Source organism: Salpingoeca rosetta, assembly GCF_000188695.1.
Source record: "Salpingoeca rosetta unplaced genomic scaffold supercont1.10, whole genome shotgun sequence".
NCBI classification, from domain to species: Eukaryota; class Choanoflagellata; order Craspedida; family Salpingoecidae; genus Salpingoeca; species Salpingoeca rosetta.
The window spans coordinates 355944-377039 of record NW_004754924.1 but is presented as its reverse complement, the minus strand read 5'-3'; the positions used below and the strand labels follow the sequence as shown (position 1 = coordinate 377039).

Here is a 21096-nt window from a genome sequence, read left to right as displayed (position 1 = left end):
TCTGTGGTCGAGAACGGCGAAATAAATCGTCAAACACGTTAATGTGATTTTCCGCTCACTGATGTCATCCTCTGTGAAGTCGTTTTCGAAGGAGATGACAATGAAGCGGAGCGGCGTGGTTGTGGTTGTGGTGCTTGGGGTGGTGGTGCTTGGGGCTGTCGTGGCTCCGATGATCGTGTCGCCGTCCTCGTTCTCCTTTGCCACGATGAACCTACATCCATCCGCCAGCCAGGTACATACTGCATGCACGGCTGTAGCGCATGGCTGGAGAGTGCACAACTTGCTGCATGCAGGCATGCAGGGACATCCGTGCGTGCGTGCGTGCTTGCAAGCAAGCAAGCAAGCAAGCAAGCAAGCACCTTGACAAGACCTGCTCGTCTTGCTCACTTGCCACGCTGTCACGTTGTTGTCTTGTTGCAGCTGTCGTATTGCGCCTTCTGTCGTGTCGTCGCAGCTGACTCCCGATGCACACGCACGCACGCACGCACACACACACACACACACACACACACACACACACACACACACACACACACACACACACACACACACACACACACGAAAACACCAACACACGCACTCGTGCTCACAACTGACCATTAGGTGAGGGCTTTGCGCGGAAACACTGCCAATGGGAATGAAAGACCAGTGCCAACACAACTGCGTCCACCCCCACCACGCATCGGCCAGAACAAGGCGCCAGGGAACAGCTCACAGCCGGGTCGGCAGGAACACCGAGGGGACAGCAGGGGTTCATCTCCCAATCGCTCGTTACCCCCTGCGCAGGAAGCCGATGTGGAGACCACGCCCGAGCCCGTGAGCTTGTTGTCACTTTGTAAACGACACCATGTCGCATTCACACTCTCGTTTCCCTGCTGTAGATTTGGTGCCCGAGTGATTCACAACCCATCACCCCACCCCCACTCCCTCACGCACGCACACACTCACGCACGCACGCACACACTCACGCACGCACGCACACGCACGACCAACTACTCACGCTCTGCTGTTGTTGGCTTGGTTCTCTCGTCATGTCTCGCCGCACATAATCCTTCACATAGACGTGCCGGCCAGGCCGTGACGCGCACTGCGACTGCCCGCCAGACTGTCACGAGTGTCGCCCAACGCAACAGGTAGGCCCATTGTGTGTGTGTGTGTGTGAAAACAGCGTCCCTGTCACCCACACCTACTCACCAATACGCTCCAAGACACATCCACATGCATACATGCATTCGCATACCCCGTGCGCACACAAGTACACTCACATGCACTGCGTTTCCTCTTCTTGACCCACCCTCCTGACTCCTCCTCGTTGGCGGCTGTGCCAGGAGTGCGTCATGTGCCGCAATTCAAGGTTTCTCCATCAGGGCCAGTGCATCGACGAGTGTCCGAACACCCTCTACCCAAGTACGTGACGTGAACACATGCTATGCGAAGCACGGGCCGAGTCGTCCTCTGCACGTGCGCTCTCATCATCGTCGACTCACACCCTCCACACACCCTCCACACACACACACACACACACACACACACACACACACACACACACACACACACACACACACACACACACACACACACACACACACACACACACTCGCGCTTTCTGTTGTAGTTGGACAGGGCCAATATGGCAAGTACTGTGGGGAGGAATCTGACACACAAAAGGAGGGTGTAAATCAAGTGGACATCTTGCAGCTGCTTCGGGAGCGTGCGCGACAACACCACGAAGCGGTTGTTGGAGAGGGTGGCGCTGATGGCGAAGGCGCTGATGGCAGAAGTGCCGACGCCGGCACACGTGCAGAGGCCTCCTCGTGTACGTGCACAGACTGCGTCGAGAAGTCGTGCGTCTGCAACGCAGATGGCACGACGCAATGCATGCTGTGCAAGAACTTCAAGGTGCGCCACGTGTGCGTGTGTGTGTGCGTGCGAGGGAGAGAGAGAGAGAGAGAGAGTGTGTGTGTGTGTGTGTGTGAGCGAGTGAGTGTGTGAGTGTGTGTGTGAGTGATTGAGTGAGTGAGTGACTGAGTGAGTGCGTGTGTATGTATGTGAGCGAGTGAGTCGGTGAGTGAGTGAGTGAGTGATTGAGTGAGTGAGTAGGTGAGCGATTGAGTGAGTGCGTGTGCATGTGCGTGTGCGTGCGTGCGGGTGTGCTAGTGTGTGTGTGTGTTCGAGACGGATGCCCAAATCGATGCGAGGTGGATTCTGTCCCGCTTTGTTTCACGCTGCAAACAAGCAAGCAAGCGCCGCGCATGGGTGCCAAGCTTCCGTGTATTTGTTGAGCGTGCACAACACAGTAACTCAGACTCGCACAACACCACACGCTGCCGTTTAACTTCACTCACTGGCATGTGTTGTGCATGCCTTGGGCGACCCACAGTACCTGCTCAACGGCCAATGCGTGGATGACTGCCCGGCAACTGGTGCGTACACAGCAATCGGCACATCTCGGTTCGGGCGCAAGTGCAAACCTCGTGGTGCTGGTGGCTCAATCGGTACCGGGAACGGCTTTCATGACTTGAAGGTTGGTTGTGGTCGGACGCGCCCCGTGTGCCCCGTGTCGTGCACGTGCGTCTCACGCATCCTCCAATCATTCTCACCCATGTTGCAGGTGGCTGGAAATCACGCAGTCTTTCTTCTTAACCTTGTGCTTGTGGGTATTAACTTTGCCTCCTTGCCAGTACTCACTGTACTCTCAACTGTCGCCTCGCCACGCACGCAACGCACACAACGCACACAACGCACGCAACGCACACAACGCACACCTCTTTGCCATGGCTGTGATGCGACGCAGGCCAACCCACCGCCGCTGGAACGCCCACTGCAGTCCGAGCACGCAAAACATGCAACAACAAAGCAGGTAGATGTTGGCCTCGACGGTGAGGGCAAGGCGAAAGTGCACGTCATTGCATGGGGGCTGGATCATGACCAGATTCAAGCTGCGACCATCAACATTGCTGTCGGTGACACAGTCAGGTGTGTGTATGTGTGTATGTGTATATGTGTGTATGTGTGTATTTGTGCGTGTTTGCTTGTTTGCTTGCGTGTGTGTGTGCCTGTGTGCACAAGCGTTGGCACGTGCTTGCTTGTTTTCGTGCATGTTCGCACTTGTTTGTTGCTGTAGTGTTGCATGTGACTACTGAGAGTAAGCACATCCGCACGCGCGCGCGCACACACACACACACACATGTAAATGCAACCACACACACACACACTCATGCAACGCAACCACACACACGACAGGTGGATCATAGATGGGCGACACAGTGTCATCAGCGGGCGACCAGGCCAGCACGATGGTACGCGAGCGCTTATGCGCACGAAGAGGGTGTGCGATGTCAGCAACACGGACCGGGGTGACTGGCAATTTGCAGGCAGACACAGCCCATTTTGGCATTGCACAACAACGACAACAGCAGCACAGCCATGCCACAGGCACACGCGTCTGTTGGACACCCGCTTTTCACCTCGTCGTCACATTCACGTTTCCCCATGCACTGCGCTGCAGCGGAGTTCTTTTCGGGTCCGCCGGGCAGCAAGACCGTTTTTGAGCACACGTTCACCAAGGCGGGCGTATTCCCGTACCACTGCCGCAGCCACAGCGGTAGAATGCAGGCAAGTCTAGTGACATGGCGTGTGTTACAACCCACACCTAGCGTCTCACTCACTCTGTGTGCTTGTGTGTGTGTGTGTGTGTACTGCATGCCGCGTGTTTTATAATGCCGTGTGCACGTGTGTTGTGCGTGTGTGTGTGATACCGCAAAGGGCATTCATCTGATGTCTGACAACGTGCATGCCATGTCCGCCGTGCTTTTGGTGTTGTGACAGGCGACCATCATTGTTGGCAACCCCGCAAAAGATAAAGGTATGATTGGCAAGTGAATTGTGTTGTGATTTGGCTCATGCACGTGAGGGTTGCTGCTTGCCATTGATATGGCAAAGGAACCAAGGACAGCATCGTCTCAATGCAATGCACATGTGTTCGCACACTCACTCTGCTGTGTCGTGGTCGTTTCTGTTTGTTCTTGCGGTCATTTGTGCAGCAGAGCGTGACTGGCAGTATGTACTCATGTTTGAAGGAGCTGGGGGTTCCACGGATCGCCCACAGCGCTTCGAGACAGGTGTGTGTGTGTGTGTGTGTGTGTGTGCGTGTGTGTGTGTGTGTGTGTGTGTGTGTGTGTGTGTGAGCGAGTGTGTGTGTGTGCGCGTGCGTGTGTGTGTGCGAGTGTTGCATGGGGCACGCTCGATTCATGGAGTGTGTGCTCGTGTCAGGCCTGCCATTTTTCGTCCGTTTTGCTCAAAGGAGTCTGCTCTCGCTCATGATCAAGCGAGTCTCTTGCCTCTCACGGATAAGCACGCACGCCTGCGCACACGCACACAATATTATGTTATGACAGCGATGAAGGAGGAATTTACGGTGTTCCGCGCCAAAGGGGTGACGTTGCGCGAGTGCCAGGCGCGGTGCGGTGCGGACACCATCTGCAAGGGCGTGTTCTACTACCGGCAGTCGAGGCGCTGCAAAGGGCTTGCGTCGCTGGGCACGGCTGGTGTTCCCACTGAGATTAAGGCCGACAGTTATGCAAAAGTTCACTCCATGCACCCAATTCAGACTGCGCACTGAGTACAGTGTAGCGTGTGCACTCGGCTGCACTTCGTGTGTGTGTGCGTGTGCGTGTGTGCGTACTTGTGTGTGCGTACTTATGTGTGCGTGTGCATGTGCGCGCCCATGCGTGTGTGTGTGTGTGTGTGTGTGTGTGTGTGTGTGTACGTCCATGTGTGTGTCCTTCATGCACCCTGTCTAGATCTCCTTCAGCCTTCCCTTCCATCGTAGCCCTCTTGGTTCCCCTCTTCCATAACTTATGCTTACAATAGCCCATGTCAAGTTGTCGTCTTGCATTTCTCCCCTCCTTTGTTGGGTGCAAAATAAATTCAGGCCCACCTTGCAGAGAGCATTCCACAGCCAGTCACACCGACATCAAACGACGACCAATCACATTCACATCACACATCAACTGCAACAATTCCAGACAATTCACATCATCACACCTCACTGTTCTCCCACCATCACATCCAATTTGAAATGCGCACGCGCACAATCTCGACCGCGTTGAAGCGAAACAAGGTGTTCAACTCAACCAAACAAGCCAGCGAGGGAGCAAGCGAGGAAGCAGGCAAGCGAGGAATTGTCCGTCTCTGTCATGTCATGTCTCTCACACACACGCACACTCACCAATGCTTGCTCGCACGAGCGGGCTGTTTGTTTGTGTGGCATTCGCGCATTTGAAAGGTGCGTTTTTTGTGCGCGTTTTTTGCATGCAGGCAACCAACAACAGCCAAACACCACAAGAAAAAAATAGCACCCACAAGAAGCAACGTCAATCAACCAACCAACCAACCAACCAACACCACCATCAACCGCCTCCACGACGTTGTTCACGCACCATCACAACACAACACATCGCAACACACCCTACACACCGCGCATCACACCAACAAAAGGGTCTCTCTCTCTCTCTCTGGGTGCTTCCTTGTGTTGTTACACACGCCACACGCGGTCAGGCATCAACTTTCGACGTTTTGGTTGCTTCGTTCCTCCGGTGCGTGCAACGAGCAAAGCGAGCAAGCAAGCAAGTCACAAACTCAAAACACATTGGTCCGGTCTGCATGACCACTCCACCCACTCTTGGTCTACACACGCACATGCACACACACATGCACACACATGCACACAGTGAGCCCCTCCTCCTTGCCGTTGTTGCATACCTTCCTCTTCCTCGCCTCCCTTCTTGTTGGTGATTTTGCTTTTCTTTGCTTTTTGCTCCTTGCTGGCTTGGCGGGTGTATGACGTGGACACGCGCTTCCCACCCACGCGGCCATCCTCGCTAGTGTGTCACAGCCGCGATTCCCTCGCACAGTTCCACTCCTCAGTGGTGTCCTCCTTGACTTCGTTGACCAACCAGCATCACATCCCATCCGAGCCTAAACCTTTGCTTCCACCACCACCACTACCAAGACAACATTCCCTCACCCGCACTCACTTCATTGTCAACACCCACGGCTTACTCATCGCTGTTCACATTACCCGGGACACACCACACTGCCCCTCTTTCTCCCCATCTCCGCCACACACGTCCGCACGTCCCTGTCTGTCCTCGTTCATTTGAACGGCTTTGTTTCTCGCTGCACGTCTCTCGCCCACCCATTCATTTTATCACAGCGCCCTCCATCGACCGCCGCAGCACATCCACATCCACAACGGCATCATCAACAACAGCAATAACAGCAACAGCATCAACAAACCCCATCAACAGCAACAGCATCAACAATAGCTCCAGCAACCACAACCACAAGTCAAGCCAACACACCAACCACCACCAACACAAGCAACGCAAACGTAAACAAAGCACACCAGCCACCCTCGCCGGCACCATGACCTCCCTCGCCGAACGGCGTGCTGCAAAGAAAGGCCTGGGCAAGGGCAAGTTCCAGCTCCCAAGTCTCTCACCACCATCACCTGTGTACGTCATTGTCCTCCTACAACACGCACCCCCCCCCGCACGTGTGTCTGGTGGTGTAGAGTATTGGTTGCCTTCTTCCCGCGCCTTGCAGTGCATTCATCAATCGCCCCCCCCAAACAAATTGACGACTCATTTTGCACACACCCATCTCATCTCTCTACCTCTCCCATCTATCTCCATCCACAGGTGCGCCACCCCACCACCGTTGCGCTCATTGAAGGCGTCGCTGCGTGGATACAAGGGCCCCGATCGTCGGTCCATGCAAGACTTTATTTTCAACAAAGAGCGTTTCCTGAACGCGTGCGACCTCAACATTAAGGTGCGCCAGTCACCTGCTTCTCATGTATTTGTTCGATGGCTGTGTGCGTGTGTGCAAGTGTGTATGTAGGTGGATGTGTTTGTACGCGTGCGTGCATGTGCGTGCGTGTGTGTATGTAGGTGGATGTGTTTGTACGCGTGTGTGCACGTGTGTGCACTTGTTGTTTTATCGTGTGCTCATTCACGAGAACTTGAACTCACATGCCACCTCGTGTACACGCACGCATGCCATGCGCGGTCATAGGCGTTTGAGACGCTGGAGACGCTGGCCGAGGGCGAAGGGCGAGGCGTGCACAAGGTGCGCCACACCCACACCGACCTGATCCTCGTGCAGAAGATTGTGCACTACGACCACACGGAGGAGACGCACCGCGTGCTGCAGCGCGAACTTGACCTCTTGCACGACTGCCACGCCCCCGAGGTTGTCAACTTCTACGGCTCCTTCATGGAGCGCAGCGAAGTCCACATCATCATGGAGTACATGGTATGTGTGCTTCACATGCAATGCGTGCGCCTGCATTGTGCGTGTGCGTGTGTTTTGCACGTACCTCTTGACCTCTGGTTGACATCTGCATGCCTGTGTTGCCGCGCAGTTTATGTTGCACGAATGCCTTGCTGCTGCTGCTGCTACTCCTCGGGTGCTTCTCACTTGTGACTTGCTCCTTCTCGTCTAGAATGGCGGCTGTCTGGACGATGTGTTGAACCGAATTGGGCGCATCGATGAGCATCCCCTCGTCCACATCTGTCATAAGGTGTGTGTGGGTGTATGCTCACCTGAGTGTTACGTGCTTGCGTCAGGATGTAGTTGTGTTTCACTCCTGCCTCCCCTCTGCCTCACCTCTGCCTCACCCTCTGCCTCACCTCTGCCTCACCTCTGCCTCACCTCTGCCCCTTCTTACTCACGCATGCTGCTATTCGTCATTCGTTCAGGTGCTTCGCGGCCTGCTGTATCTTGAACAAGAGAAAATCATTCACCGCGACCTCAAGCCAGCCAACATCCTCGGTATGGAACGCGTGCATGCATCATTCATTCCATGTGTGTGTGTGTGTGTCGATGTGTGGCAGGTGCCTCAAGACAATGGCACGTGGTTGGTTTTGTGGCTTCGTTTGTGGCTTCGTTTTGTGGCTTTGTTGTAGGTATGCACCCATCGTATCTCACGTCAATTTGCTCTGTGCGCGTGTGTGCGTGCGTCCTTTGGTCTTTTCATTGACCTGCAGTCAACACGGAGGGCGATGTGAAGTTGTGCGACTTTGGTGTCAGCAGACGGCTGATCACCACGCGGGCCAACACATTTGTTGGCACCATGCGCTACATGTCGGTGAGTGAACATGCTTACACGTGATCTTCAAAGCAGCACAGGGGCGATCGATACCTCTGTGCTATTGTCCGCCACACAAGACCACGCGCACACAAGAACACACACACACATATACACACATTAGTGCACACAAGCACACATTAGTGCACACAAGCACACATTAGTGCACACAAGCACACACGCACACACACACACACAAGCACACAAGCACCTGCATGATGTGCCTGTTGATGCCCTCGGAGCAATCGCGTTGCTGACGTTGCGTCTCTGTGTTGTGTTTGCACATGGCAACAGCCGGAGCGGCTTCACGGCGAAGAGTACACCGTCAAATCAGACATCTGGAGTCTCGGTGCGTGGCTCACGCTTGTCGTCATGTTATACAATTCACACGTTGCTGATGGTGCCGCGGCACACGCACACACGCATACACACAAATGCGCACGCAGACACACACCCAACCCAACCCCTCACGCACACAGTTGTACATACCAACGACACTCACATGTTGGTCCTGCTTGTTGCTTCATTGTTGTTGCCTGCAGGCATTTCGCTGCTTGAGATGGCGACGGGCGTGTACCCCTACTTGCCGGATGTGGACCCAAAGAACCTGCCTATGATGCCAAAGAAGGACCCGGACACCAAGAGCCCAACAAAGCGATCAGACCTTGCTGTGTTTGACGTCATCTCCTCTGTTGTCAAGGGACCACTCCCAAGGTACAGCGGTGCAACTTGTGTGTGTGTGTGTGTGCGTGTGTGTGTGTGTGTGCTTGTTGCGCGTTTGCGTGTGTTGTTTGTGACTGTGCAAGGTTGCTTGTTGCGACTGAGATGTTGATGTACGCAACCCCATGTGTCTGCTTCCTCTGCTGCTCACGTGCACGTGCTTCCCCCTTCTCTCCTCATCTCTCTTGTCGTCTCAGTCACTCACTCACTCACACACACACACACATCCTCTCTCTCTCTCTTCTTTGTCAGGTTGCCAGCCAAGATCTTTTCCGCGCCATTTGAGCGTTTCGTTGCAGACTGGTGAGTTCATAATCATCTTCTGCAGCATCGTCACCACCGATTTGCTTTCGCTTTCTTTCGCCTTGCACTCATTCACCCTTTTTCGCATGCACACTTCCCCCTTCTCAACACACACACACACACACACACACACACACACACACACAGTCTGCATAAGAAGGCGAAGGACCGCATGAGCCTGGAGTTACTCAAGGGCCACGAATGGATCACCACACTGGGCGCGTTTTCGTTCAACATGTCGGACTGGGTGAAGAGCACGCTGCCTACGAAGCGGTTGCAAGAGCTGGAAGAAGACACGCAAGACGAGTTTGAGGAAGAGCCGGCAGTGCGTGTCATGACGTAACGCCGTGTGGCACATGGCTCCATATGTTTGAGTGCTCGCGTACGTGTGCGTGTGCGCGTACGTGTGCGTGTGCGTGTGCGTGTGCGTGTGCGTGTGCCGTAACGTAATCATTCACCCGTTGCGGCTGCACTTTATTCGTTTTCTTAGAGAAGTGTTTGAACTGTTATTGTAAAACAGGCTGCAGCAAGCCCTGTTGTTGCACGCCTGTGCCTGTGTGCAATATCTGGTGCGTCAGGTGCTGTTTTCTGTGGACTTGCGATGGCGCAAACACCTGTGTCATCTAGCGTTTGGATGTTGTGCGCTGTCATATCGTGTGCTCGCTTGATACATGATACATGCACGCCATTCCTTTGATGTTTCTGATGCGTTGTTCCTAATGTTGTGGCTGATTCTCCCTCCCCCTCTCTACTCTCTACTCTCTCTCTTGTAATTGAGACCTGTTCTGAACTCTGTTGTTCCGAGCGTTGCACTTCTCTCTCTTGCTTGACATGATACCTCTTTCTTTCCCTCTTTTTCGCTCCCCGTTTCATCTTGCATCATCATTTCCCCCTTAGCGTCGTCGAAACACCCCCATTCCCTCTTTGCACCTGTTGTTTGCCCCGCCCCAATTGCATAAAACAACGTTCAACCGCAAGCAAATCAAATCGAAAGCAGTGTAGCAATAGCAGCACCGCACACATCATCACGCGCTTGTAAGGGTGCGCTTGCTTCGTGGATACCTTGCACAGGGTGTTGTGTAACACGATCATGACATGACCACTGTTGGGTGTTGCGCTGGCTCCTCCCAATTATTGTTGCGAGACTCTCGTTCGTTACTGGTGCTTTCTTGTCTCATTATTGTCGTGTGTGAGACCAAAACAATCGAATCAGGGCAGGCATGCACACAGATGAACAAGCACAATTCTGTTGCCTAACAACGGTTCATACACCCACCCATCAAACAACAGCCCAAAAACATGAGCAATTCAAGGCGGAGAGGAAGTGTCAGAGCAGGTGTGTGTCACGAATATGTACATACAGTATTTGGAATGGAAGGGAGGAAATCCAACAAGCGAAGATAGCGAGCGGGCAATTAAACATGGCTTTTGACAAGTGACGAACAAGGACGTGTGCTGTGAGAGCAGAACCCATCAACGGATGGGGAAACCAACAGCACTGTAACGAAGAGAGGCGCCGTGAGCCTTAGCACGTGCCTGCAAGCAGGACAAAGGATGCTTGCTTGGCTACGCAGACGATGACGCACGTGCGGATGATGACGATGACGAATGGAACACACTCATCACCTTTCGTACGTCTGCGTGCTGGTGCTTCTTCTTCAAGCGAAGGCTGTGATTGGGTGCGCGCAAGATAAAGGAAAGCGAGTTGCTGCCGGTGAGCAACTGCATAACATCATTCCATGGCAGGCCATACACATGCACGCACACATAAAAAATCATACACACACAATCACACACACACACACACACACACAATCACACATACACACACACGTATACGTACGCATACGCACACAAACAAAACCGCACACACAATCACACGAAATCATGCACACACACGTACACGTGTAGAACTGACCTGAACTTGCGGCCTTTGGAAATACTGCTGTCGTGGCTGATGACGCTGAGACGATCACTGCTCTCGCTACTGCACGTGCTGTCGCAACCAACGCCAGAGCTCGCCACTGACAGCTGGCTTTGCCTGAATGTCGACAAAGCAGATGGTGGGTGAGAGTGAGAGTGGTGGTGGGTGAGGGTGAGGATCGTGGGCGAGGGTGAAAAAATGTGTAGCTGCTGCAACAAGCACACAACACACGGACACACACATGTACACACACACATGCACACGGACACACACACACACACACACACACACACACACACACACACACACACACACACACACACACACACACACACACACACACACGCACGCACACACACACACAACACGGACACACACACATGCACATGCACACACATTCTCATTCTTTCTCCCTCCATCACAAGAAACTCACTCTGATCGGAGGGAGAGTTGGCTGACGGGTGCGGGTCCAGCGAGGCTGAGCTGGTGCAAGCGTGCAACCTCAGCAGCACCGCTCTGCCAAATCATTTCCCGCAGGTCGGTCTCAAAGTTCTTTGCCATTGTGGAGCGCTCGATGTTGTCGATGCGGAAGGACACCACGATTGCATCATTGTCGCGGTTGTTCACAAGATGAAGACCGCCCTCAAAGTGCGGCGAGTTCTGATTGGTTGGTTGGTTGGTTGGTTGGTTGGTTGGCGGCCATCGTTTGTGAATGCATGCAAGCAAGCAAGCATACATACGTGGGTGCATGAAACAACAGGTGAGCTTGAACGAATGACCATCTTCATATGCACACGCGAGAAAACACCTCTACCATCGGACACACATGTCAGCAGTGCAATCGTCATCTTCAGGCCCTGTACCGTGTATGCGACGCTGAGGCCGTAAAGAGGAACAACGCGCTTTGGCGTGTACTTGTGCTTGTGCTGCTTTGTCACAATGAGAAGGTCGTTGAAGAGGAACAACACGCGGGACTTGGCCACCTGCTTGTTCTTCGGCCGCATAAACCCTTCCACCTGCACGACAACATGTCAATCATGTAAATCATACATACATCATGCGTGTCAAGTGTGAGCAGTTCTCAGATACACGCAAGGGAAGAGTTTGTTTTTGGGGAAAGAGTGTGTTGACAATGACACAATCCCCCTTTCGGGTGTCGTGGACAGAAGCATGGTTGCAAAAAGCCGCGGCTGTTACTGACCGTTGTCACGTTGCATTGGGAGATAAATTGGCGGTGTGGTGCTGCTAAGTCCATGAACGACTTGCCGCTCATTTGGCTGTCGTGGATGGAGACCATCGGTACGAATCCACATCAGTGGCAAAAGGAACGTGAGTTGAATTCAATAACATGCATCCCGAGCACATGTTGGTAACAACTATCGACAGAACAGCGCACGCTATTGATTTGGTCACTTGTTCTCGGAACAAAAATACACGAGGGAGGATTGTAAGCAGGGCGTCATCAGACCTGACGATCCGCTCAATCATGGTCAGGTTGTCCGTGTCGGTGGTGAACTCCTGTTCTTCAATGCGGTCATAAATCTGAGCAGCAGTTATTTCACAGCGCGTGCGTTTGTGTGTGAAGGTTGAATGTGCAAGTGGGGTCGGAGCAACTCTCACAGCATTGACATGCAGGTGAAGAAAGAAATTGGCAGAGATACACGCTTACATACGTGCTTGGACACACTGATACGAAGACGTTCACACAAGGACATAAACACACGCACACGCATAGACGCAAACGCAAACACGCATAGACAACATGTCAACAACTAGACGTACGTCTGCAAGGAGCTGACGCGGAAGGTCTTTGCCGTCGTCGATGCCCCGGTTGTTGTGGATGAACCCATCACGCGTCATCTTTCGTCGGTTTGCTGAGTTGTGCAGGTCTGTGTTGAGCATGACGACGGAGAAGGCCAGGATGAACGACGTGTCCGGGTGCGAGAACACGTCCGGGTTGCAGTGGTGGTACTGCTGCGAAAACTCTTGCAGGATTCGCTCAATCTTCTGTGCCTGCAAGCAACAACATGCATGTTCATAGTAGATGAAGGATTTGGTTGTGAGTATTTGCGTTCGTCTTGCGCACTTCTAAGCTCTTTGTCAAGGACTGTTAGCAAGATCGAGACACAGAAGCACACACACACACACACACACACACCACACACACACACACACACACACACACACACACACACACACACACACACACACACTTGTAGTGTACCTCGCCGGGCAGGTGAAAGGTTCCGAGAAAGGTTCGCAGCGCCTTGTCAAAGACCACGCCGGAAAAGTCAAACGAGGCGACGTACTCCGCCAGCACCTGCAAGTTGAGAGCGTCTGCGTCGCCCAAGAATTCCCCGATTCGACGGCGATTTAACGTGCGCTCGTGACGGAGGAACTGTGCAATGTCCTTGGGGTTGCGTGCCAGGATGCCGTTGTCAATCAGCCAGGTCATGCCTGGCGTGGGTGGTGGCGGCGGCGGCGGCGGTGGTGGTGGGGGGGGGGTGGAAACAAACCAAGCGTTAAGCTGGGGTGGAAGCAAATGATGGGCATGGGAGCTGGATGTTGGATGTTGGTCTTCGTTTGTGTGTTGGTGTATGTTGGCTGAAATTGCATCATGCAAGCCCGCTAGTTGTGCATGCTCTGTCGTACTGTCTGTACGAAAACATTGGCAGCCGCAGAACTCACAGCACATCACATACACACGCGCACACGTACACACACACGCACACACACACACACACACACGTATGCACGTCCACACACAGACAGACAGACAGACAGACACACACACACACATACACAATACCTTTCTTAACGTTGCGGTTGAACTGGTAAACACCCAGTCTACACAGTCTGGTAAGCTGATCGCTGCTGTAGTCCTCGGCCTGTGGGGCCATCCAAGGATAGGTCGTGTTGCGGAAGCCGGCAGCATCATCCCCAACAAACGCTGAGATGACAAAGCAAAGGGCAAGGCAGAAGATGGAGGGGAGTGTGGTTGGGGTTAGGAAATTGTGTGGCAGTGTGTTCTTTGTTGCACAATGGGGGTTATGTGCTCATGTGTTAGTGATGGGAGATGCAACACCGTCTTGGCCAGACAAGCCGGCACCCACATGTAGTTGCCTGCAAGCACGCATGCAGGCACCCAACTCACCTTTCGCTGCTTGCAGCAGCATGAGCTGTTCGCGGCGCTTCTCAAGATCCTACATACACACAGAGCGAACACACAGACAAGTGGTGGTGCACATGCGCGTAAGTAGAATGCAACAACAACAACAACAACAACAACAACAACAACAACAACAACAACAACAACAACAACAACAACAACAACAACAACAACAACAACAACAACAACAACAACAACAACAACAACAGCACAACGGAGCCAGGCATGTGAGTGTATGATGGAAAGCTGTTGCGCTGTGGTAGTTGCGGTTGGGTGCGGGTGCAAGGGTGTGTCACAAGCGTGCAGGTGTCAGACAAGGAAGGAACATTTGGACGGACCAGGCTGGCTCGTGGAGATGGGGAGGACTCCATGGACTTGATGCGCTGCTGTATCGACTTGCGCATCGCCCTGCAACCGCACAACACGACAAGAGCAAGCATTGCAGCACGTGCACGTGAGCTAATGTGTATGCAAAGGTGTATCCATGCTCGAGTACGTCAGGGGGACTGATAGCAATGATGGAGTGCTGGAATGAGCACCGACGAAAAAGTCTCAAAACCCCCGGTTGTGGGACGAGAGCGGCTGAGTGTGAAGAGTGTATTCAGATGGTGGCGCCTGTCATCAGCAGCATTTAAACCTTGTTGCTGTGTTCTGCAGCGACTTACTTTCTCTTCATCTGCCTGAACTTCTTGTTGAGGGTGTATTGGCGCCAGTGTGCCTGAATGACACGTGCGGCCTGGTCGTACTTTGGGTCTGCGAATCTCTTCATGAGGGAGTGCTGCACCTTGTCTGCCAGTTCCTGCGAAACTTCAATTGTTGGCAGCTGCTTTGTCATCGCCTTGAGCGTGGCGTGCGACACAGACCCAGCTGTGGTGTTGTGTGCGTGTGTTGTGTGTGTGTGTGTGTGAGTGAGTGCGTGGGTGTGAGTGAGTGAGTGAGTGAGTGAGTGAGTGAGTGAGTGAGTGAGTGAGTGAGTGAGTGAGTGAGTGAGTGAGTGAGTGAGTGAGTGAGTGAGTGAGTGAGTGAGTGAGTGAGTGAGTGAGTGAGTGAGTGAGTGAGTGAGTGAGTGAGTGAGTGAGTGAGTGAGTGAGTGAGTGAGTGAGTGAGTGAGTGAGTGAGTGAGTGAGTGTGAGTGAGTGTGAGTGAGTGGGTGAGTGAGTGAGTGTGTGCATAATGGGTGAAAGTGCAAGTGATAACTCATCGCAAACGTGTGCAAGTGATACAGCCTGGCTGTGCTCTGTTTCCTCTTCACGACAATGTGCTTCTCGTGTGTCATCGCAAAGCTTCAAGATCATCATCACGCTTACAGCGAGCGCGGCGGGATGATTGGCGTTGGTTGAAGCTGGTGTCCTGTTGCGTATACACGTCCTCGCTGGAGCCAGCGCGTCGCAGTGAAGTCGTTGGACTACTGCGCGAAGATGTTCTTGCCTGTGCATCGTGGTTTGCGATTGGTGAGGATGCCGAGGAGGCCAGCAAGCAGACAAGATGGTCCACCAAGCACGCGCTCAATGATGAGCGCAATCGTGGACACAACAACAGCAAGTGCAATAAACCTACACACGCACACGCACAGACACAGACACAGACACACAGACACACACATTCACACGCACAAACAAATACACAGACACAGACACACACATTCACACACATGCACACATGCGCACACACATGCGCACACACGCACGCACCGGTTGTGGCCGTTGTGTGTGTCGGATAATGGTGGCGGGAGGCATTCCCCCTCCACTTGCTTTGGCAATCAAGCTGAGCGGCGTCTCTGCACGAGCGGAGGGTGTGCTGGCGCCAGATGAACGCGGTGTTTGAGCATCGTGGTGCGTGCTGGCGATTGGAGATGTTGGAGATGTCAGCGCGACCGTGTGCAATGGGGTGAACGTGCGGCTATTTCTGGCCGGCTTTGGTGCCACTTCTGGGGAAGGTCTTCTGGGTCGCTCGGTTGCGATGGCTGTGGGTCTGAGAGCAAGCTGTGGCGGTGTGGCACCACGCTGTTGCTGTTGCTGTTGCTGTTGCTGTTGCTGTTGCTGTTGCTGTTGCTGTTGCTGCAGTTGCTGTGCGAGGTTCTTCTCTCGCGTTTGCAGTGAGCTCACCTGCGAAGCAACAATAGTAGAAAGAGCCGAAAAACAAAGGGGAAGTGAAACCCAACAGGACACGTGAATCCGGCGTGAATACGGCGTGTGTTCAACGACGGCAAGGAGGACAAGAGCAAAACCAACTGTAGTTGTGTGGCATATGGCTTCACACTGCTCTGCCGTGTCAACGCAACCGCACGCTTTGAGCCAGTCTCTCCCATGACACACACACACACACACCTGGCGGCGCAGCTTCTTGTTGTCGTGTCTGAGTTGGTAGATGTAGCTGACCAGCTCTGCCCTGGAAGCGAGCTTGAGCCAGGTGTCCTCGTCATCGGTGCTGCTGCTGCCACCGATGCCTCCAACCACGATGTTGGGCGCACCTGTGCCCTCCATCTCAAACCTTGCTTCAGGAGGGTTGCTTTGCCTTGCTGTCGTGGATGCGTGCGTGGATGCGTGTGTTTGTGTGCGCAGCGCTGTGTGTGTGTGTGTGTGTGTGTGTGTGTGTGTGTGTGTTTCGACTGTCGTTTTGCCACTTCCTCTTGCTTGAATGGGAGGGCTGGTCGCGGTGAGTGTCGGCGAGCCTGTGTACACGGCGAGGCAAGCAAGCAAGCAAGCAAGAAAGCGGCGCTGTTCCTTGTTGTTTGGTTCCTTGGTTGTTTGGTTGGTTGTGGTCGTGTGGTTGGTGGTTGCTCACACACACACACTCTCCCTCGCACTGCATTCATTCATTCCCCTACTCCAACTTGCCCTTGCCTTGGCGCTGCGTGCCTTTCGTTTTGGTTGGAATGCGGAAAGGCAGGCGCCAACGTTTGCCAACGCCACCTGACAAAACACACAGGTAGGAGTTGCATCGTCACGGCAAATTCCTGACGAAATACTTCGCCACCAAAAACGCCACTGACCAAACACACACACGACAAGCACAACAAGCAACCACAACAAACGCCAAAACGCTGCTGCTGCGACCAACACACACACCAACGGTGACTGTCAAAGAAGCAAGGCACAGGCAATGAGGGTGCACACGGACCAAACATGGAAAGCGCGCACTCCGCGCATTCCAGAACCAAACACAGACAACACACGCAGCACACATGACGACGTCACACACACGACAACCACCAAGAAGAGCATAAACCACACGCACGCACACGCACGCACGCACGCACGCACGCACGCACGCACGCAGGACCACGAAGAGCCAGACAAGAAAAAGAAGAAGCAAGCAGAGAACAAACCCCCAACTCATCCAAGTCTGTCTGTCTGTCTGTCTGTTGGACGACCTGCATTCATCCAACCAACCACACATCGACATCCCTTCCCTTCAACAACAACAACAACAACAACAACAACAACAACAACAACAACAACAACAACAACAACAACAACAACAACAACAACAACAACAACAACAACAACAACAACAACAACAACAACAACACCAACAACAAGGCGAGCAACGAGACCAGTCAGCAAGTGCAACCAGCAAAAAGACCAGTCAGCAAGTGCAACCAGCAAAACCAACAAGAACCAGCAACACCCTCACACACCCTCCCCCGTCCCCCCTCCCCCAAGCCAACCATGTCGCAGCAAGGCGTGTCTTCGTACAGTGAGGCTGTTCGCCAGCTCATGAACGTGTGTGCCCATACGGCAAAAGCCACCCGTCTCATGCGCAAGCTCTGCCAAGGAAACCTGCTCGGTCTCGAGCACGCCACCAAGATCCAGTACATCTCCCGCTCCGGCGAGTGGGCCGAGAAGGTGTACAAGAGCCTCAGCCACAAGGGCGGGCAGCAGGCCTCGCACCCCGTCGTCGTTGGCATCCTCCTTGCCAGCGAGCAGGACTACAAGCAGGCCCTGCAGACGCTGGCAGGCCCGCACGTCAGCATCATCGCCGCCATCAAGTACAACGCCCACGTCATCACCACCACCAAGTCCATCAAGCGCGGCGAGTCCACAAACGCCATCCTCAACAACGCCCTGCGCGCCGTCAACTGCGTCAACGCCATCTGGTACACCATGACCCACATCACGGAGTTCCTCTGGGACATTGCCCGCTTCCTCCCCGAGGGCGACCGCGCACGCGAGGACCTGCTCCAGCTGCGCAAGCGCATCAGCGCCGCCGTCGCCACCGCAGAGGACTTCTCCACCAACTCCAGGCTCCTCGTTGCACAGGAGTGCATCACAAAGCGCCTGGTCGTGCCATCCTCCAAGCAGTTCCGCGGCATCACCCCGGACGTCGTCACAGAGGCAGGCCCCGTGATCCGCAGCGAGGTCGTCTTCAAGCACAAGTGCAAGACCCTCAGCAAGATCAGCAAGCACCAGCCGCTGCGCCTGTCCATCTTTGGCAACGTCGTTGTCCTCACCGTCTCCAAGCTCAGCTCAGAGACGCTCGCCGTGCCACCACGCGCTCTCTCCGAGGTCACTGCGCAGATCCTGCCCTCCCTCCCCGACAACGTGTTCCGCCTCACCCTGGGGCCAAAGTCACACGTGACCCTGCGCTGCAAGATGGCTGCGCACCGCGATGTGTGGGTCAACTTCTTCAACGACTCTGCTGCCGAGGATCTCCACACGCTCTACGAGAAACGCGAGGCGTTCCACCAGCAGCTCGCCCGCCCGGCACACCCAAAGCGTGAGTACAAGCTACGTGTGTGTGTGTGTGTTTGTGTGTGTGTGTGTTTGTTTGTGTGTGTTTGTGTGTGTTTGTTAATGTGTGTGTGTGTTTGTGTGTTTGTGTTGGTGTGTGTTTGTGTGTGTGTGTGTGTTTGTGTGTGTGTTTGTGTGCGTGTGTGTGTGTGCGTGTGTGTGTGTGTCTGCACATGTACTTGATACGTATGCGCATGTGCGTGTGCGTGCAAATGCACTCGTTCGACCGCGCCATTTCTGCTTCATGTAAATCGTTGGTGCATCGCAGTCAAGCACGCCCCCTTGCTTGGCCATGCCATCTTCGTTACTCACCCAAATCTGCCCAACCGCCACGCATTCCTTCTCTTCCCAAACACACGTTTCCTCCATGCACCTGTCTGTCAACAGTGGCTCAGCGCCCGTCCATGGCAGAGCTGTCGCTCTTCAACGAAACGCGCAAGACAACAGCGCCCGGAGCGCAGGCGTGGGGCCTTGAGCAAGACCTACTTGAGGAAGAGGACTCAGAGCCCCAAACTAAGACCCTCACAGAACTCTTGGAGCGTGGCATGGACTCCAGCATCGGTGAGCACCTTTCGAATGGCCGCTCAATGATCCCCCCCCCCCACACACACACATTCTCACACACATTCTCACACACACGCACAATCGCAAAGACAGAGTTGCTCAAACACACTGCCGAGCTGCTCTTCTGCATCACAGCTTCACATGCTCAGCCACACGCTGCCTCGTATCGCTGCATTCCCAACTCCCAACTCACGCGAATCCACCCATCCCTTGTTTCTCAATCCACCTGTCCCACCCCCCTCACCTCAAACCAATAGCCAAGGATGTTGTCCAGCCTTGCTCGCTGCCCAGCAGCCGTTGCGCCAGCCCCATGATGCGCACTACTTCCCCAAGCGCGACATCATCAGCAGCCACGGACCGCTACACGCCCACATTCGTCACCGGCGCGCGTGACACCACCGCCAGCCCACTTCCAATTGGTGGCCGCTCTGGCACGCCTGCTCGCATGTCGTCGGCAACACCAACGCCCTCGCCAATGTCCACATCCGTGACGACAGCGGCCACAAGCACGCGCGCCACGCCGCTTGCCACATCCGTCAGCGCACCCGCCACAACACAGAGCCCCGTGCCCATCGGCGTTGCTGGTGTTGCTGGTGGTGTGGACAGCGAGGATCCCGACCTCGCACGTGCGCTCGCAGAATCTCTCATGACACACGAGCAAGAGGTGACAGCAATGAACCAGCAGGAGCAGCGCGATGTGGAGAAGGCCATCAACCTGTCGCAGTGGGAGACCTTTGAGAGCCACGAGCCAGCAGCATCTGCTACACAGGGTAGCAGCAGCAGCAGCCACGTTGCGCTGTCCCACAGCACGAGCCCATGCAACGACCCCTGGCAGGCACCCGTGTGGATGAAGCTCAACGATACTGCATCACCAGCCCTTGCTGCTCCCGCTGCAACAACAGCGCCCAAGGACAAGAAGACATCCGACCCCTTCCGCACCGTGACGTCGTTCAGCGCGGAGCGCAGCGATGCGTGTGTGGCCAAGACGGAAAAGGCACCTGTTGCCATGGCAGCGCCCAGCGCAAACACACGCCCTGTCGTCAACGCAACAACAGCAGAGCCGTCCAGCACCACCGCAGCGGCAACAAAGCAGCAGGTCAACACCACTGAGGACGAGACAGCAGCAGACAGCTCCTCTCATCGCATTGCTCGCCGCATCATTCCCGTCAAGCCCATTCGTCAAACGTCAGACTTCCTTTGCTTGAGCAAGGAAGAGGGTGAACACTGAACAAGGATGAATGAGAACTGAGGGGTGTTCATGTGTGTGTGTGTGGTGCGTGCCATGGTGAGCACGGAGGTATTGGCCATGTGGGTTCCATGAACATGCATGTTCTCGGTGATTGTGCAATTGCATGACTGTGTTTCCCTTCGTTGTGCTTGCGAGAGGTGGTGGCTGAGCGATGATGTGTTGAGTGAGGAGCGACTTGGTCATGATTGGTTGAGTTGTGTTCATTGAGTTGAAATTCCTGCAGACTGACTGAGTAAACACCAATCCAACAAAACAGCCAACGTGGCCTCACAAGGCACA

At 54.2% G+C, this 21096-nt stretch overlaps 4 protein-coding genes across 4 annotated transcripts; 3 read left to right on the top strand and 1 right to left on the bottom strand.

Moving 5' to 3' along the window:
- Positions 1–43: 43 nt before the first annotated feature.
- On the top strand, positions 44–4621 carry PTSG_04379 (uncharacterized protein; the record flags this gene model as incomplete). The annotated part of the gene is made up of 12 exons (XM_004994410.1): positions 44–232; positions 604–816; positions 1062–1133; positions 1329–1407; positions 1616–1899; positions 2381–2524; positions 2795–2976; positions 3244–3299; positions 3509–3573; positions 3829–3865; positions 4044–4121; positions 4398–4621. Exons 1-12 carry the CDS (start codon positions 62–64, stop codon positions 4619–4621), a joined length of 1605 nt encoding a protein of 534 aa, XP_004994467.1. The 5' UTR covers positions 44–61.
- Positions 4622–5304: 683 nt separating this feature from the next.
- Positions 5305–9605, top strand: PTSG_04378 (STE/STE7/MEK1 protein kinase). Its single transcript, XM_004994409.1, has 11 exons — positions 5305–5597; positions 6218–6518; positions 6705–6837; positions 7081–7320; positions 7511–7588; positions 7767–7839; positions 8055–8155; positions 8450–8504; positions 8698–8869; positions 9128–9178; positions 9326–9605. The coding sequence occupies exons 2-11, from the start codon at positions 6430–6432 to the stop codon at positions 9519–9521; spliced, it is 1188 nt and encodes a 395-aa protein (XP_004994466.1). The 5' UTR covers positions 5305–5597; positions 6218–6429; the 3' UTR covers positions 9522–9605.
- Positions 9606–10334: 729 nt separating this feature from the next.
- On the bottom strand, positions 10335–16859 carry PTSG_04377 (cytohesin 2). Its single transcript, XM_004994408.1, has 15 exons — positions 16599–16859; positions 15963–16376; positions 15579–15699; positions 14937–15138; positions 14610–14679; positions 14257–14305; positions 13912–14052; positions 13327–13559; positions 12885–13115; positions 12571–12644; positions 12304–12379; positions 11966–12118; positions 11536–11762; positions 11097–11219; positions 10335–10847 (listed from the first exon to the last, which is right to left on the bottom strand). The coding sequence occupies exons 1-15, from the start codon at positions 16752–16754 to the stop codon at positions 10745–10747; spliced, it is 2373 nt and encodes a 790-aa protein (XP_004994465.1). The 5' UTR covers positions 16755–16859; the 3' UTR covers positions 10335–10744.
- Positions 16860–17828: 969 nt separating this feature from the next.
- Positions 17829–21073, top strand: PTSG_04376 (uncharacterized protein). Its single transcript, XM_004994407.1, has 3 exons — positions 17829–18990; positions 19392–19565; positions 19826–21073. Exons 1-3 carry the CDS (start codon positions 17943–17945, stop codon positions 20794–20796), a joined length of 2193 nt encoding a protein of 730 aa, XP_004994464.1. The 5' UTR covers positions 17829–17942; the 3' UTR covers positions 20797–21073.
- Positions 21074–21096: the final 23 nt, after the last annotated feature.

Bases quoted from the DNA above. Each gene is read 5' to 3' on its own strand.
- PTSG_04378 (XM_004994409.1), top strand. From the start codon at position 6,430: ATGACCTCCCTCGCCGAACGGCGTGCTGCAAAGAAAGGCCTGGGCAAG. The intron at 8,156-8,449 runs GTGAGTGAACAT...ACATGGCAACAG, and splicing joins GCACCATGCGCTACATGTCG to CCGGAGCGGCTTCACGGCGA. The intron at 8,505-8,697 runs GTGCGTGGCTCA...TGTTGCCTGCAG, and splicing joins ATCAGACATCTGGAGTCTCG to GCATTTCGCTGCTTGAGATG.
- PTSG_04377 (XM_004994408.1), bottom strand. From the start codon at position 16,754: ATGGAGGGCACAGGTGCGCCCAACATCGTGGTTGGAGGCATCGGTGGC. The intron at 14,680-14,936 runs GTAAGTCGCTGC...GTGCGGTTGCAG, and splicing joins TTCAGGCAGATGAAGAGAAA to GGCGATGCGCAAGTCGATAC. The intron at 14,053-14,256 runs GTGAGTTGGGTG...TTGTCATCTCAG, and splicing joins GCTGCTGCAAGCAGCGAAAG to CGTTTGTTGGGGATGATGCT.
- PTSG_04376 (XM_004994407.1), top strand. From the start codon at position 17,943: ATGTCGCAGCAAGGCGTGTCTTCGTACAGTGAGGCTGTTCGCCAGCTC. The intron at 18,991-19,391 runs GTGAGTACAAGC...GTCTGTCAACAG, and splicing joins CCGCCCGGCACACCCAAAGC to TGGCTCAGCGCCCGTCCATG. The intron at 19,566-19,825 runs GTGAGCACCTTT...TCAAACCAATAG, and splicing joins TGGCATGGACTCCAGCATCG to CCAAGGATGTTGTCCAGCCT.